General features: G+C 31.4%; 1 protein-coding gene across 1 annotated transcript; it reads right to left on the minus strand.

Moving 5' to 3' along the window:
• Nucleotides 1-1,222: 1,222 nt before the first annotated feature.
• On the minus strand, nt 1,223-2,782 carry LOC148172957 (odorant receptor Or1-like). The gene is made up of 6 exons (XM_088039812.1): nt 2,243-2,782; nt 1,985-2,192; nt 1,836-1,935; nt 1,685-1,789; nt 1,323-1,478; nt 1,223-1,264 (listed from the first exon to the last, which is right to left on the minus strand). The coding sequence occupies exons 1-6, from the start codon at nt 2,766-2,768 to the stop codon at nt 1,223-1,225; spliced, it is 1,137 nt and encodes a 378-aa protein (XP_087895938.1). The 5' UTR covers nt 2,769-2,782.
• Between the last annotated feature and the right edge of the window lie 12,325 nt (nt 2,783-15,107).

The raw sequence follows: 15,107 nt of genomic DNA on the forward strand, positions 1-15,107 counted from the left end.
AATCATCACTTTAACGATTAAATAGAAAAACTCTGGAAAAATGTCATAAAATGGGTCAACACTGGCAGTGCAAATGGAGGAAGTACCATAAAAGATGTCTGGCAACTTCATTTTGCTTACTGCTTGAATAAGTTTTTGATTGAAAAACGAGTTGTAATTATATTTTTTAGGATTTCTTTTTGTGGAATTTAATGACATATCAGAAGTTTGAACAAAAGTTATCGAAATAAATGTTAAAAAGTAAACATTGTAGTTTGCAATTTTAAAAAATGTGTGTGTCAAATTTAAAGTTGAGCATAATTCACTCACTATTGGTTTATATTTAAAAAGAAAAAATATAATTTTTTGGATACTGGTATATTTCTTTTACTTTCAATAAATTGTTATTTAAGAGCATTAAGAAAAAATGCTTGTAAATATGACGCCCAAATTGAATCTTAAAGCAGGATCTAGAATTTAAAATGTGTTGGTTTCTTTATTGCTTGATTGATAGTGAAATACAACTTGAAAAAGAATTGAAGCTATTTTCTAGCAGAAATAAACTTTTTGGTATAACGAGTTATCTGTTAAATTCTTATTAATTCTTTAATATCTTCAGAAAAATATTCTGAATAATGAAAATATTGTAATAAAACTCTACTATAATGTAAGTTTGACGCAGCTTCGGTATTCTAAAGACACATCGCTTCTACTTCATTTTCTGTATACGAAACACAAACTTTAAAATCCTGTCTGTAATTGTACTAATTTGATAAGCAAATTGTCTTGCGGACGATCAATTAATGTTCGGCGGCAAGTGCATAAAAGCGCTATAAATAGCTCGTGGATATATTGATTAGCAAAGACGTGGTCATTGGAACTATTAACGAACACGTAAAAAAATGTAGACAATATGTGGGTTAGTCGATTAGAAGGGGAAATGGACGAACGGAGATCATTTAAGGGAATTTATAGGAAAGCCCCAGTGAGCAGTTTCCTTCAGATCCTTGGCAGCAGAAACCTAGCATATGGTGGCATCTGTTGTAAATGTCTCATCTATAAATATTACAAGAAACCGAAGTGATATGTAATGGAAATCAGAATTTATAGGGTTTTAATGAAGGGTGTTATGTGGGAAAAAATAAATCAAATTTACCACTTTAAATCACATTTTTAATAAAGAAAAATACATGAACAAAAATGTCTATTATTACAATTTGTGTCCAAACCGTTTCAATGCAAATTATTTTAACACAGCAATGAACGAGTAGCTGCTCTGGAGTAACTAAAAAAAATATAATTAATTGTTTTATTTTATTTTTAATTAGAAAATTTAAACTTACCTTTGTATACGTTTCAATAGTCATCGAAATCATTTTTCCGGCGGTTACAACCATGGGCCGCTTTGACCGTTCCATAAAAGTGATCAACATTTTTTGGTTATCAGTATTATACTCGTACCAGGAACTCATGTAGGTGGCTGTTAAAAGAGTGTTATTCTGAAAACCAAAACACGTATTAGTGATAGACAAAATGGTATTATTGTATTTTGCTGGCAGTTTTAAATACTCCACATGTTACTTCAATAAAAAATTGCTAAATTATGTTGTCAGAGTTTCCTTTTTTAATGAAGGATTACCTAATTTTATAATCTTGATTTTCTATTAAAATGCTTTGATATTGTGGTTTAAATATGTATATTTACCTCTTCAAACAACACGGTTCCAAAGTAACAGTACAAAAAAATTTGAATCACAACAGCGACAATAACGGTGCACACTAATACAGCATCAATACTGTAAGAAGGGAGCTAAAACCAATTATAAAAATTATATTATTACTGATACAAAACTTACTGTTACAAATGTGACACAACAGAAACAGAGAGTCCCAGCATTTCCGAAAAACTGACTAAAAATAAGCCACGAAAAGCAGTCTTCAAACTCATCTACAAACCTTCAAAAACTGATTAAACATAAATTATATCATCGTAAAAGTTACGAACCTCAGAATTGCATTGTGGTGCTGAATACATTCAATGATATTCTTACGGACAACTGAATTTTCCACAAGTTCAAACAACTCTTTATAGTCTGAGACGTGTAGATTTTGTAATCTGCACTTTAAGATTTTTATCTGAGTGGCCGCATGTAATGCAAGTCCACCGACTAAAGGATCAATCAGAGATGTAGCAAAGGCAACGTACAAAACTCCTTAAAAATATCTTTAAATCGTGGAGAAACAATTAACATATTAAAAGTACCTGCGCAGCGTAAAAACATAGCAAAGAAGAACACAATTCCTCCTGGTGTTTCCTCATATGGTAACCACAGAGGTAAAAGAGGGTTGACTCCTTTTAGAAAAGCCGGCGCAAATACTAACAAAAATTCTGCAAAGGACACGTTGGTTATGTAAAAAATAGAAATGTTTCGACACCAGCGGATGCAGTCATGGGCAATTTTCTTCTCTTTTTCTGTTCTAGGAGCAAATGCTGGAGCTCCGAAATAATTAATACACTTTTGAATTTTCTTGCCATTGATAAGAAAGACCAGTGATTTTAAGCAGTAATTACTTGATTCAATGATGTAGATTAGTTCTATTCTTAAACCTTCATAATCCATTTCTTGAAAAAAATTTACCGCACACAAAATCGTAAGGGATAGACCAGTCAGATACATAACACCAGCTTTTATTATATCCAACTTTGAACTTTTCTTCGGAGGATACCAATAAAGAAATTGCATTATAGATATAGAAAGTTTAAAACTTTGATTAATTATGTTGTCCATTAAAAATTGGTTTTAATACGGAACGAGTCTTGTTACAATTGAGAAGTAATATCTCAGAGTGGAGGTTTTATATGTATTGCGGCTATTTTTTCCTGTTTCTTTCCTGTAATTAAAGCGACTTGAGTTAATAATTAATTCATTTCAAAGCAAGAGTTTATAAACCGTTATTTTTTTTATTTATTTAAAATAAAATTTCAAAGGAAAACCTTCAGAAGAATAATTTATGAAGCTTTATTGGTTAAAATATTAAGTTTTAAAGAAGCACGTTATTAAAGAGTCATTGATTTTTTGATGAATTTTGTTCTGACTGATTCAAGCAATACCAGATTACACTTGTAGCTATCTATTTTTTTTAATATTTAGCCACATAGCTAAATTTTTGTTGTATTATGGTGAATGCGCCGAGAAAATTTACAAATATTAATGTGTTTTTGTAAATTAGGATCCTCAAAAAGGCAGAAAATTAGAAATTTGAAGTGCATGGAAAGATGGAAAAACAAAACAGAGAAGTAGTTTTTTTTTCCTTGCAACTTACATTGAGTTTGGTAGTACAAAAAATGCGAATTTTAATTTCTAAAATTAACTGAGATATAAAATTATTGTATGCATTCTAAAAGCAACACACTGCATAAAGGTGATGAAAAAAAAATGCCTATGCTACCTATCATGTTGTAGCTAATTCTTTTCTAAGCCTAAAATTGAAAACCAAAACGAAAATTGTGCGTTTTTAACTAAAATAGAAGTTTGCTTTTATAAACGATCAAACTCTGGATAAACTTTTACTAACAATTTCATTGTTATTAGATATCACATTTTTTACAGTTAATAATATTCTGTATCAAAAAAAGGACAAAAAGTGTATTAAACCAAGTTTTAAAAGTATCATATTTCTTAGCTTTGAAGAAAAACTTACAATGTTGCAACATTGTAATAGCTCTCTTAGTACATATTAGTTGCTTAGTTACAGCAGAGAGTAGAAACTAATATCTTAGATGAAAGAATATAACTAGAGGATGAAAAGGTGGTGGTGGGGATGTTTTAACAAGGGCGCCATGTTGGAAATAGTCTTTCTTGAAATGTATGCAACCAAATTTGATTCAATGTTCTGATTAAACAAATTATTTCCAAGTTTTTTAAGATTCGGTTCAACCACATCAATAGACAGTTTAATTTTAAATTGTCTGGGGGAAGTTTTAGACCAAAATTAACCAAAATTGATTTATTTAAACACCAGTAATAATAAATCCATACAATTTGATTTCACGTTTATTCATACTTTTGAGAGGCGGTTCAAATTTTATGCAAAATTTTGGTCTACAACATATAGAAATTAAACAATAAACAAAATTTTTTTTTTCGTAATTTACTGCAATATCTGGAAGCCCTGTATCATCATAATTGTTGCGATTTATTTGTTTTGCTACCAATTTTTAAATCAAGTAGCTTATAACTTTGTCTTTTTGTTTTCAAAACGAAAGTCTTTACACTGCTCATATCCAATTAACTCAAAACTAATGTAAAAAGATCGAATTTTTGGGCGCGCAAACGTTTGGATCAAAGTTGGCGGTCAGAGAACTTATGATTTATGATCAGCATAATAATTTATTTTATTTAATTGTTTTAAAATCCTCGTTTTTCTTGATATTGTTTAAATATTTATTAGAATAATAAGTTATTATCATAAAAAAAACTGCATAAATAACCTTTTTATATTTTTTAACTATTTTTCAAATTGACCTATTATGATTGTACTTGATACGAAGGTAAAAGGTAAAAATATTGTTTAGGTACTTTGTTTAGATCACAAAACATCAACTTTTAGAAAGGGTACATAAAATTAGTTTGAATTTTTCGAGCAGTGTCATAATTAGTATAACAATTTTTTAAGTTTATTTAAGTTAAACAAAATATTGAACTGTTTATCAATTGTTGATAAAAAATAATAATAATGATTTATAGATATGTTTCTTTTCATAAAACAACACTTTTATTTACTTGTCTCGTATGCACCCCCTTATTAGTAGGCAACTCCCATTTATGCCCAAAACACAGCATTTGGCTATTTCCAATATGGCGTCCTTCCATAAACAGTTTTGGTTACCCCCTCTACCATCTTTTCATCCTCATTTAATTCAAGAGGGTTCCTCCAGAGAGCAGTGGCGCGTTTGTATGATTGGGCCTCTACCCAAAAAAAAATTGAGTCAATTTTTTTGGCTCTTATTTCTGATTATTATCATGGTATTTAACCCCGATTTGCAGAAAAACACATCAGAAATATCCCAGGATCCTAAGACACTCAGTCCTGGGACACAAGTAACTCGATCACAAAAACTTTTTTCATTGAAAGATTGGAAGTTGTACTGTAAGAAAGTTTTGAGTTTTTCATCATTTCCTGGCAGACATTGCTACTACATGACAAACCATTCCAAAATGTGTAAAATCTTGAGGTTTTCTTGGTGTTTCCCTCGTGGTTGTGGAAGCAAAAGGTAAGTTAAAACCAAACTTTTCTGACAATGCTGCTTCCGATCTTACATTTGAAAGCATTTTCGTCTTGATACTGGTTCCCCAAGTGCGAATTACTATTCTCTTTAGAGGCACTTGGGTCAAGCTGCGATTGGAGAATTGAGTGTCAAAGTGAAAATACATATAGTGAGCCGCTTTTACCATGGCGTACCTGACTTTTAGAGTCGAATATTATCTTATTGCACTCATAATGTGGAGGGTGTAAACAGGCTATTGTGTCCGAAAATTAAAATTTACGACATCTCCAAGTAGGTAGAAAAATGTGGACCCGTGCCTCTTCCAGGTATTAGCGCGGAGGCTCAAGATGATTGTTGATCCCTTCACCGTGTTTTTTTTAATGAGGTTGATAAGCTTTTAATTTTTGTTTATTAATTTAAATTTTAAACAAGTTAAAAAAATGGAGTGCTATCAAGTTTTTAAAATTTTACAACGAAAAAATTTCATCATTTTAATGATGGAACGTGTATTTTACATAATTATAAAGAATTTTCAAATCCTAACACAAATACATATAAGTAATTCAAAATGTAATATTAACATAATGCTTCTGAATTTGTGAAATGAATTATAAACATTCGTTTCCTTCTCATTGTTTTCTCATACGCAAAATTAGTTTTCTATCGCAATCCAATTTTGCTGTTTAATTAATCCACAAATAGGTATTTTTCAGAATCTTTTGTAAGGAGTCTGTTTGCCTATTTGTTCTTAATTCTTTAATTCTTAGAAAAAGTGGGGACTTTAAGTGGAATATTAAAATGTCGTTAAACTAAAAGGAGTGGTAATATGTATAAAGAGAACCGGTAAGTACGAAAAATCATTTTGAAGTTAACTGTTTGACGAATTTTGCTCACTTTGTTTTCTTTACGACCTATTTCATGATGTGGCAACCTTGGTTAGATCAATCTAATGAAGATGAAAATGATGATTTTATCGACGTAATTGGTGTAGAGCCAATGGACGTTCCAGAGCAAAACTTGTTAAAAGAAGGTAAGTGAAGAAAACCATTATTTTTATTTATTATCAATTCATTATTTTAAATAAAATTTAGATATTTTTCGTACGGACCTAATATTTATAAATGGAATTAATAACTACAAAATTTGTTTTTTCTTTAGGTGCTAGCGAGGTGCGAAAATATTTGTGCAATTCTGCAAAGGACTTGGTCAGAAAAGTCTATAAAACTTGATTAACCGGGGAGAGAAAGCACCTGTCCAGGTTACATCTGAATTAACGGAAATACCATATCGGACAGTTCAGCGCATCATCAATTCTACCGGAGAAAACTGTGGACCAAATAGGCGTCACCGACTGAAAGTCCACGAAAAATTCAGTGAACCAGAATTAGATTTTGTTCGATCCATCATTTACACGATGTATAAAGAAAAGCAAGTTCCAACGGTAATGGCTGTTAGAGAAAGACTCATTCAAGCTAAGTTCCCAGCAAAGCAGACAAAAAAGAATTTGGTTGCTTTAATTACACAAAGTGACGTGGCTAAGTCCAAATCATATGCGATTGACAACTTTGCTGAAAACTGTGGACACCAGGTTTTGCGACTTCCACCATACCACTGTGTGCTAAATCCCATCGAGTTGGTGTGGAGCCAACTCAAACACCGAGTTAGGAAGGGTAATTTAACGCCAAATTTGACTAATTCTGTCGTTAATTTGATCCGCGAAGAGGCTCAAAAAATTGACGGTGTTCTTTGGTCCAATTGTATTGACCACACAGTTCACGTGGAAAACAATTTCCTAGGTCGAAATGACTTTCCAGAACTCATCATAAACACTAATGATGACAGTGATGATTCTGATGTGGAATGATTAATTTGTAGTTTTTTTATAACTTTATATAAATTTCATAATTTTTGTTTAATTTTTAATTAGATAGATAGGATTAGGATGTTCTTTATATTTTTTTTATATAATTATGCAAATACACATGTTCCAACATTATTTTTTCGTTCTTATCGTAAATACTTGATGACTCTCGGTTTTTTCAAATTAATAAACAAAAATTAAAAGCTTATCAACCTCATTAAAAAAACACGGTGAAGGGATCAACAATCATCTTGAGCCTCCGCGCTAATACCTGGAAGAGGCACGGGTCCACATTTTTCTACCTACTTGGAGATGTCGTAAATTTTAATTTTCGGACACAATAGCCTGTTTACACCCTCCACATTATGAGTGCAATAAGATAATATTCGACTCTAAAAGTCAGGTACGCCATGGTAAAAGCGGCTCACTATACACGCAAAACTGCAGTTTGCTTGTTAACCGATGTATTCAAACTTCGCGCCAAAGGGCGAACCGTTTTGACGTCATCAACATGGAAACGCGATTAGTGGACTCGCTCAGACCTAAAATTATAGAGACTTTGGGTTGAACAGTAATGTCAAGTTTTTCTTAAAAAAAAAAAAAACGATATTGTGAAAAGCAATGGGTTTAAATTAATTTTGCTTTGATTTCTGAAATGGTTTAACTGAAAAGGACATGATACTTACACTCATGGTTTTTTTTATCACTCTTTATACAGGCTGTCCGGAAAGTCGCGCACCACCGTAAAACTGTATCATCGAACTATGCCATAGATCACCGGAAAATTTTCTGATTTCTGAGCAATAATTTTAGGTTCAATAGAATTTGTTATCTAAAGGACATTTTGCTCAAAGGCATGGTGCAAAAAAAATCGGAAAAATCTTGTAAGAAATGCCTGAAAAATGTTAACAAAATTTTTGAATCAACAATCTCGATCAGTGTGGCATCGTTCACATGAAACCATAGTTACATTACTCGTTCATGAGCCGACCTCACTAACGCCAACAATACAACAGCAACGTTGCAATGGCTTTGAATACTAGAAATTTAAATTATTGGGAAAACAGTTTAGCAATGTTGCCATTTTCCTAATTTTCTTTTGGTCCTCCTGCGAAAACAGAGAGTCTAGCATTTTTTTTAACATTTTTTTGGTACTCTAGGGGATCACCCAATTACCCCCTTTCAAGGTGGTGCGCCACTTTCCGGACAGCCTGTATGTAGAATATTTAAAAATTTTGTTATTTATTTCTATGATTTGTATTTTGGTATTTTTTAAAAATAAAAAAATATATTTATTTTTATAGGTGTATTAAATAAGTTACAATTCCTGTTTAGTAAAAAATACTTTGACGCACTTATTTATTAGTCGAACAATATATGGTTTTACATTAACAGTGTTGTTATAATGTGCATTGAAGACAACTTTTGTGCATGGCTAGAACCATTCAAAGCTTCGAACTGACAAGAACTATAATTCCTACTTACAAAAAAACGCAACAAAGAAATTTGGAATTTACTCATAGCTGCGAGCATAAAATTCTGGTTGTCATTGTTACTTCTGCCAATGATGTGTATGCTATTGTCAAAGGGCTGAATCTTTAATACATTTTTGACATAACTAGTCCTTGTGTTTTGTAAAATTATATTGTAAAATTGTAATAACATGAAATGTAGTTTTTTGTGTTAATTACCAAAGGAAATTAAATAAATAAAACAAGAATATGTACTTCAATGTTGTACTGAAATAAAAAACAATGAAATTAAATTTTATCCTTAGTCGCCTACAAATAATAAAAAATTTTGTTTCAACAGTTCTTTCTGGTTCTTTAAGCAAGATTGTTTTTTACAAATTAAAGACTAAATCTATTCAATTCAATTCAAGTGCAAAGTAGGAAGGTGACTGCAATAAAAATGCACAGAAGTCAGAAGTTTTTGTCAGGCGGCAATGAAAGAGAGCGGTTTTCGATTGATGTCGACATTGGCGTGTATTCTAGGAAAAGTTTTCTACTATTTTGGGGCTAAAAAAATATTTCTTTCTGGCTATTGAGCACTGCAATGAAGGAGTAGCTACTTTGAAGCAACTAAAACAATTAGCACGTGCACTTTAATAGTTATTTATGTATTAAGGGCATAATTAAAAGATTATGGCCCGCGGGAATGTTTAAAGCCCGACGAAGGAGGGCTTTTAATTTCCCGAGGGCCATAATCAATTATGCCCGTGGTACATACAACGTTGTATTCTATTTTATAATTTCTAAAATATTCAAGAATCAGTAGTTTCTTGCAAGCGCTTGTGACGATGCAAATTTTAGTGCTGTGTTGATAGTTGGCTATTTTGATGTTGTTATGGACACTGCTGTAAACAATTTTTTCAAAATGGAAATTGTCGAAGCAAATAACGTTTACTCTGAAGAGATTTTAGACGAATTTGAAGCTGCTCAAGGAAAACTGATTCCCCAGAAATCAAAGGATTTGTATGAGAAAGAATATGACAAGTTTTGCGAGTGGCGGTGCACGAAAAACGCGGGCAGCAACTGTGATGAAAAACTGGTGATGGCATACTTGTCTCAAATGGTAATAAGTTGCATTTAAATAACTAATAATCAGCAAATTATTGTGCTTCCTTTGTAGTCAAAAATTTACAAACCTTCCTCCCTGTGGTGCATCTATTCGAAGCTCAAGAAAATGATAAAAATTAAAGAAAACGTTGACATATCAAGGTTTCTGATGATTACTGAATATATGAAGAGTAACTCCGTGGGTGATGAAGGGAAGAAGTCTTGGGTACTTCAGCAAAAAGAAATTCAGGAGTTCATGGTAAAGGCACCCGATCTTGTGTATTTGTTGGTCAAGGTAAAGGCTTTTCTTTACTTCTCATATCCAAATTTAATAAATCGTGTATTCCAGGTTGTTACTGCTTTCGGGATATTTGGAGCCTGTCGTCGTCAAGAGCTGCACGACTTAACCATTAAAGATGTGACAACTGAAGGATCAGTCTTACTAGTGAAAATTTGTAGGACCAAAACTTATACTTCTAAGCAGTTTACAATAGTCCCAAACGATGGTCCCATGGATTATATAGCTTTGTACAACAAATACGTTGCTTTACGACCTAAATACGTGAAAACTAACAGTCTGTTTTTGTCGTATCACAATGGCAAGTGCACTTCGCAGCCGGTAGGAAAAAATACTTTCGGGAAAATGCCTTCAAGAATTGCTGAATTTCTGAAGTTACCAAATGCAAATAAATACACAGGACATTGTTTCCGCAGAAGTGCTGCAACCATTTTAGCTGAATCCGGCGGTGACACCAGATCTTTGAAGCAATTGGGTGGATGGCGATCTGACAAGGTAGCCGAATCTTACGTAGAAAATTCTCTGCAGAACAAAATCAAAAATTGCTCAGAACATTTGCGGGGGAGCTTCAATTAACATACCACAGACAAATGAAGGGTCTGTTAGTTTAGGTGTTGGTTCATGTAATCTTACAATTGCAAATCCTAGTAATTGTACTTTTAATTTCTATAAATAAATAATATGATTGTATGATTTTTTTTAACAATAAATGTTCGATTACAAAGCTTGTTTGAACACCATAAAAATCAAATTGCTTGGCGAATTTTGATTAATCTGTGCCATAAAGCTCAAATTATGCCCGCTTTTCGGTGCTTATAAACAAGATTATAACCTAAAATAGAATAAAAAGTTTTATATGTCTTATACACGAAACAGTCTTGTAGTGACATGCCAACTTCATGGATGAGATGCTTCCACCAGATGCTACCGTTTGCTAGTAGCCTTCTTTTGAGAGCGTGAAGGGAAGACCGGTCAATCGGCGGATTAATTAGAGGAAACTTTAAAATTGAAATTTAGTATACAGACGGAAACAAAAACTTACAATTTTCGCAGTGTAAATTCTACCTCAAAAGTTGCCCAGCTCACGCGTTTCGATAGCAATGCTACCATCATCAAAGAGATGATTAAACAGTTATCTCTCTAATGATGGTAGCATTGCTATCGAAACACGCGTCAACATTTTTTTGACGAAATTTGGTGTACTTTAGAAACGTATTCGAAGGTACTGTAATAATGTATTTTATTTTCGTTGAACTGTTTTAAATGTCGCTCAAAAATTAGTTCTTGCAAGTCACCAAATTTTTGGAATGTAGATGTGAGGTGGTAAGTGCCAAAAAATCCACTTATTAATCTCAAATCGAAGAATTGAGACTCACATCTGTAATTTGTATTTAAGTATTAATTTCTAGAAAATCTATTGTGTTATTATGCCAGTGAGGCATTTGAACATGTACTATTAATAATTCTATGTATATTAATTGATTTTAGGGCAGTGGGCTGCATTGTGTTACTTAACTGCATAAATGAAAATTAAGTACTTTAATAAAACATTTCAATAGATCATTGCTTTATATTTATTACCAGAAATTATAAAAAAAGGAAGACACGGAATGACTTAAACAAGGAATTTACTTAGTTCTTTTCAGGCGGGCGTCGAAACAATTTAGTTATAAAAACTAGAATAAACTAAGTATTTACTTTTACTATAAAACTCAATTTATGTTGCTCATACGAAATAATTAATTACGATTGCAATATTAATTTTGATTATCTAATAAACCGTCTCGATTATTATTGATTGGTACGTAGCTACATAAACAAAATGAGATGGGTGATAAATAAATAAAAAGTAAAAGGTTTCTTAATATGTATGTATTTTAATTTATACGAATATGTAGTTGAGTGTAATATACAACAAAATGCGAATTTTTCGTGAATTTCTTGTCTAATAATTTTTTAAAACTGCCAGCAAAGAATATGATTTTCTCAATACCTGAAAATTTTTTTATTAAAGGTTTGTAATCATAAATTTCAACTTACTGATGTAAAAGTTTCAAGAGATACATCAAGTAGTTTTCCAGCTGTAACAACCATTGGTCTCTTCGAACGTTCCATCAAAATTATCAGTGCTTTTTTTGATTCGCTACTATATTCGTACCAGTTGCTCATGTAAATACAATTTATTAAAGAGTTGTTCTAAAAAAAAATATTTAGTCAAGTACAGTCACTTTTTTTACACTTACTTCTTCTATTAAAATTGTTCCATAATAACAGAAAAAATAAATTTGTAATAAAAGCGTACATAAATAGTTTGAAAATATAATAAAGTTGACATCGATAGTTTCCAACTAAAACAATATATTTCAGTCATAATTGTGTAATTCTATTTAGATTCTAAAGGTGCATCCACAATACGTCGCAGTTTAATAAGCTTTTTTAATTGAAAAATTGCAATAATCGGTGTGCTGTCTATCTTTGTGCAAATTAGAAGGAAAATTTTGATTTCATCATATGGTAAAAAAAATATTAGGTAAATAAGTTGACCTTTAGGGTAAAACAAAAAAAAATCGATTGGGGAAAGAAACAACCAACATGTATTAAAAACAAAAAGTTAAAGCAAAACAGACAATCCAAAAAACAATACAGGCCAAGACCTCTCAAAAAATAAACTATTAATAACTATACAAATTTACTACAATTATCTGATTAGGTTTGCTAAATGAAATACGCAGATACTCGTTTACATACCTTGATTAATTGCAAGCAACAGATACAGAGTATAATCATACTTTCTGCGAGCTGCCAGAATATGACCGAAGACCAGGTCGTTTCAAACACATCTATAAATCTTTAAAATCTGTTAAAATCAACATCAACACTGGATACGCACACATACTTAGCAATGGAGTCATAATGTTTGACGCATTTTTTGATACTTTTGTAAATGAATCTTGGACTAGTCCTGTAATAATTTTTATCAAGATTTTGCAAATTTTCTTTCAAAACCTGAATTTGAGCAGAAGCATGACAGATTAATCCTGCTATTAAAGGATCAACTGCTATACAAACATATCCTACGTAGAACACTCCTGGAATTATTATTTTACATACATAAATTATTTTGCATTTACATACATAAAATTATAGTGCAAATAAACTCACCTGCAACAGTACTAATATAACAATAGTAATAAACTGGTTGCGAAGTTCTCAAAAAAGAAGGTAACCATATATTTACTGGAAGTTTACCATCAGTTATAATGAAAATGTGTTGAGCACTCCAGCAAAGAACTGATACTGTAACTCCACCAAAAAACACGTTAGAGTTTCGTCGACAAATGTAGATGCACTTTTTAAAAATTTCCATATGATTTGCAACTTCGTCCTCAAACAACTCACAGTCAAAGTAGTGCATACAATTCTGGATGCTACTTCGTTTTAACAGAGCAGTGAGTAACTTTGGTGAAATAAAAATCAAAACCATCATCGTCAAGGTATCTAAATTTGTTTTCCGTGTGTCTTCGTCTAAAATGAATTGAACCGAACCTAGTAGAGATGATGGAACTATTGCAAAAAAGTATAATGCATAACCAAAGAACTTATGTAAACGAAAGTATTTTTTGATTGGATAAATTCCCATTAGTTTCATTAGAATTAGGTTAAGCGTAAAGCTTGCTTCAATTGCAATGTTCATTTTTAGAGTAACTTCTTCTGCTTAATTACTTTGACAAACAACTTGCAAAGAGTTCAGTTCAAAACTGAAGCGGAAGTGGATAAAGAAATTCTTTTATTGAGAACATATTCATTTTTAATCAGCTAGTTGAAATGAAAAATAGATGCAAGTAATTATACTGTCTTTTGATTTTTCATTTTTTCTATTAATCCAACAAGGAATAATTACATGATACTGTAATATCCGGCATTTTTATTACAGTCAGCAAGTCTACTTTGAACTACCGACATTAATAATTCACCATTCCTTACAGATTAATAAATGCTTGATTGCTTCTATTTAACTTTTTGGAGTAAAAAAAACGGTATCTAATAAACGGGAAATCGATTTAATCCAATGATATAAATCGGAGAGTGGTTTTAAATTGTTTTTCAAACGCCCAATCTTCAACAAGTAGTAAATCGATTTATTTTTCAAGCTTATCATTGCGATTTTAATTTGCAATTAAATTTGATGACAGATGTATTTGATTTTGGAGATTGAACAGCCATAATTTCGCATTTTGTAAAGAGACTTTGTATGAATGCGACTTTATTTAAAAAATTGACCATAAAACTTTTAGGCATATTTTTGCAAAAAACATTTGAAACCAATAGGTACATAATATAAGTTTAGGAAGCTCCACAGAATGTTTAGATACTCTTCCTGACGATATCATCACATTTATTTTAAACAACGAATATAAATCTCTCTAAAAATGCCTACTTTAAAATTGGCGTTAATTGTTTAGTGTCGAAGTTGACTTTTTTGTGCTTACCTCTTTTTTGATGTCGAGTTTAAATGGGTGGTTGTTGGTTCAAAAATCTCAAGTTGATTTTTTTTTTTGGCTAACAATAAGTTAGAATTCTTTGAAATTTCTAAGTATCTCTAAGTATTTTTAATCTTCCATACGTAAAGAGTTATACGTAATCAAACTATGCTTTTTCTCTTGACGCAAGTACAAATAAATTTTTGGGGAATAATTCGTCGCTGTTAAAACATAGGGGTGCATCATTTTTTTATATTTTCTATGAGAACATTTTAAGAGATTTTTACTATAAAATGCTGCCACCAAAAATCGATGAAAGTAATAAGAAATATAATGATGTGATATTATAATACGAACTAAAATAAAATATATGAATTCTAGCAAGGGCAATTTTCCAGTAATTTAATTTAACCAAGAAAGTTTTTTATGAATAAAATGAGATACACCCCTATGTTTTAACAGCGAAGAATTATAAAATTTTCTTTTTTGCAAATGGAACTCTCTGTATATTTTTAGTTTGTTGAAAAACTGTTTTATTTAAATTTAAATAAGTTAATAAACATTTTAGTAATCTAAAAATGGTTAAACAGATTTCTGCAATTATGGTGGATGCGCCTGGAAAATCGACAAATTGTTATGAGTTTACCATTTAAATGTACAA

The sequence above is a fragment of the Gnatocerus cornutus genome, chromosome 6 (genome assembly GCF_029298725.1).
Source record: "Gnatocerus cornutus isolate USDA-ARS CGAHR chromosome 6, icGnaCorn1.1, whole genome shotgun sequence".
NCBI lineage: Eukaryota > Metazoa > Arthropoda > Insecta > Coleoptera > Tenebrionidae > Gnatocerus > Gnatocerus cornutus.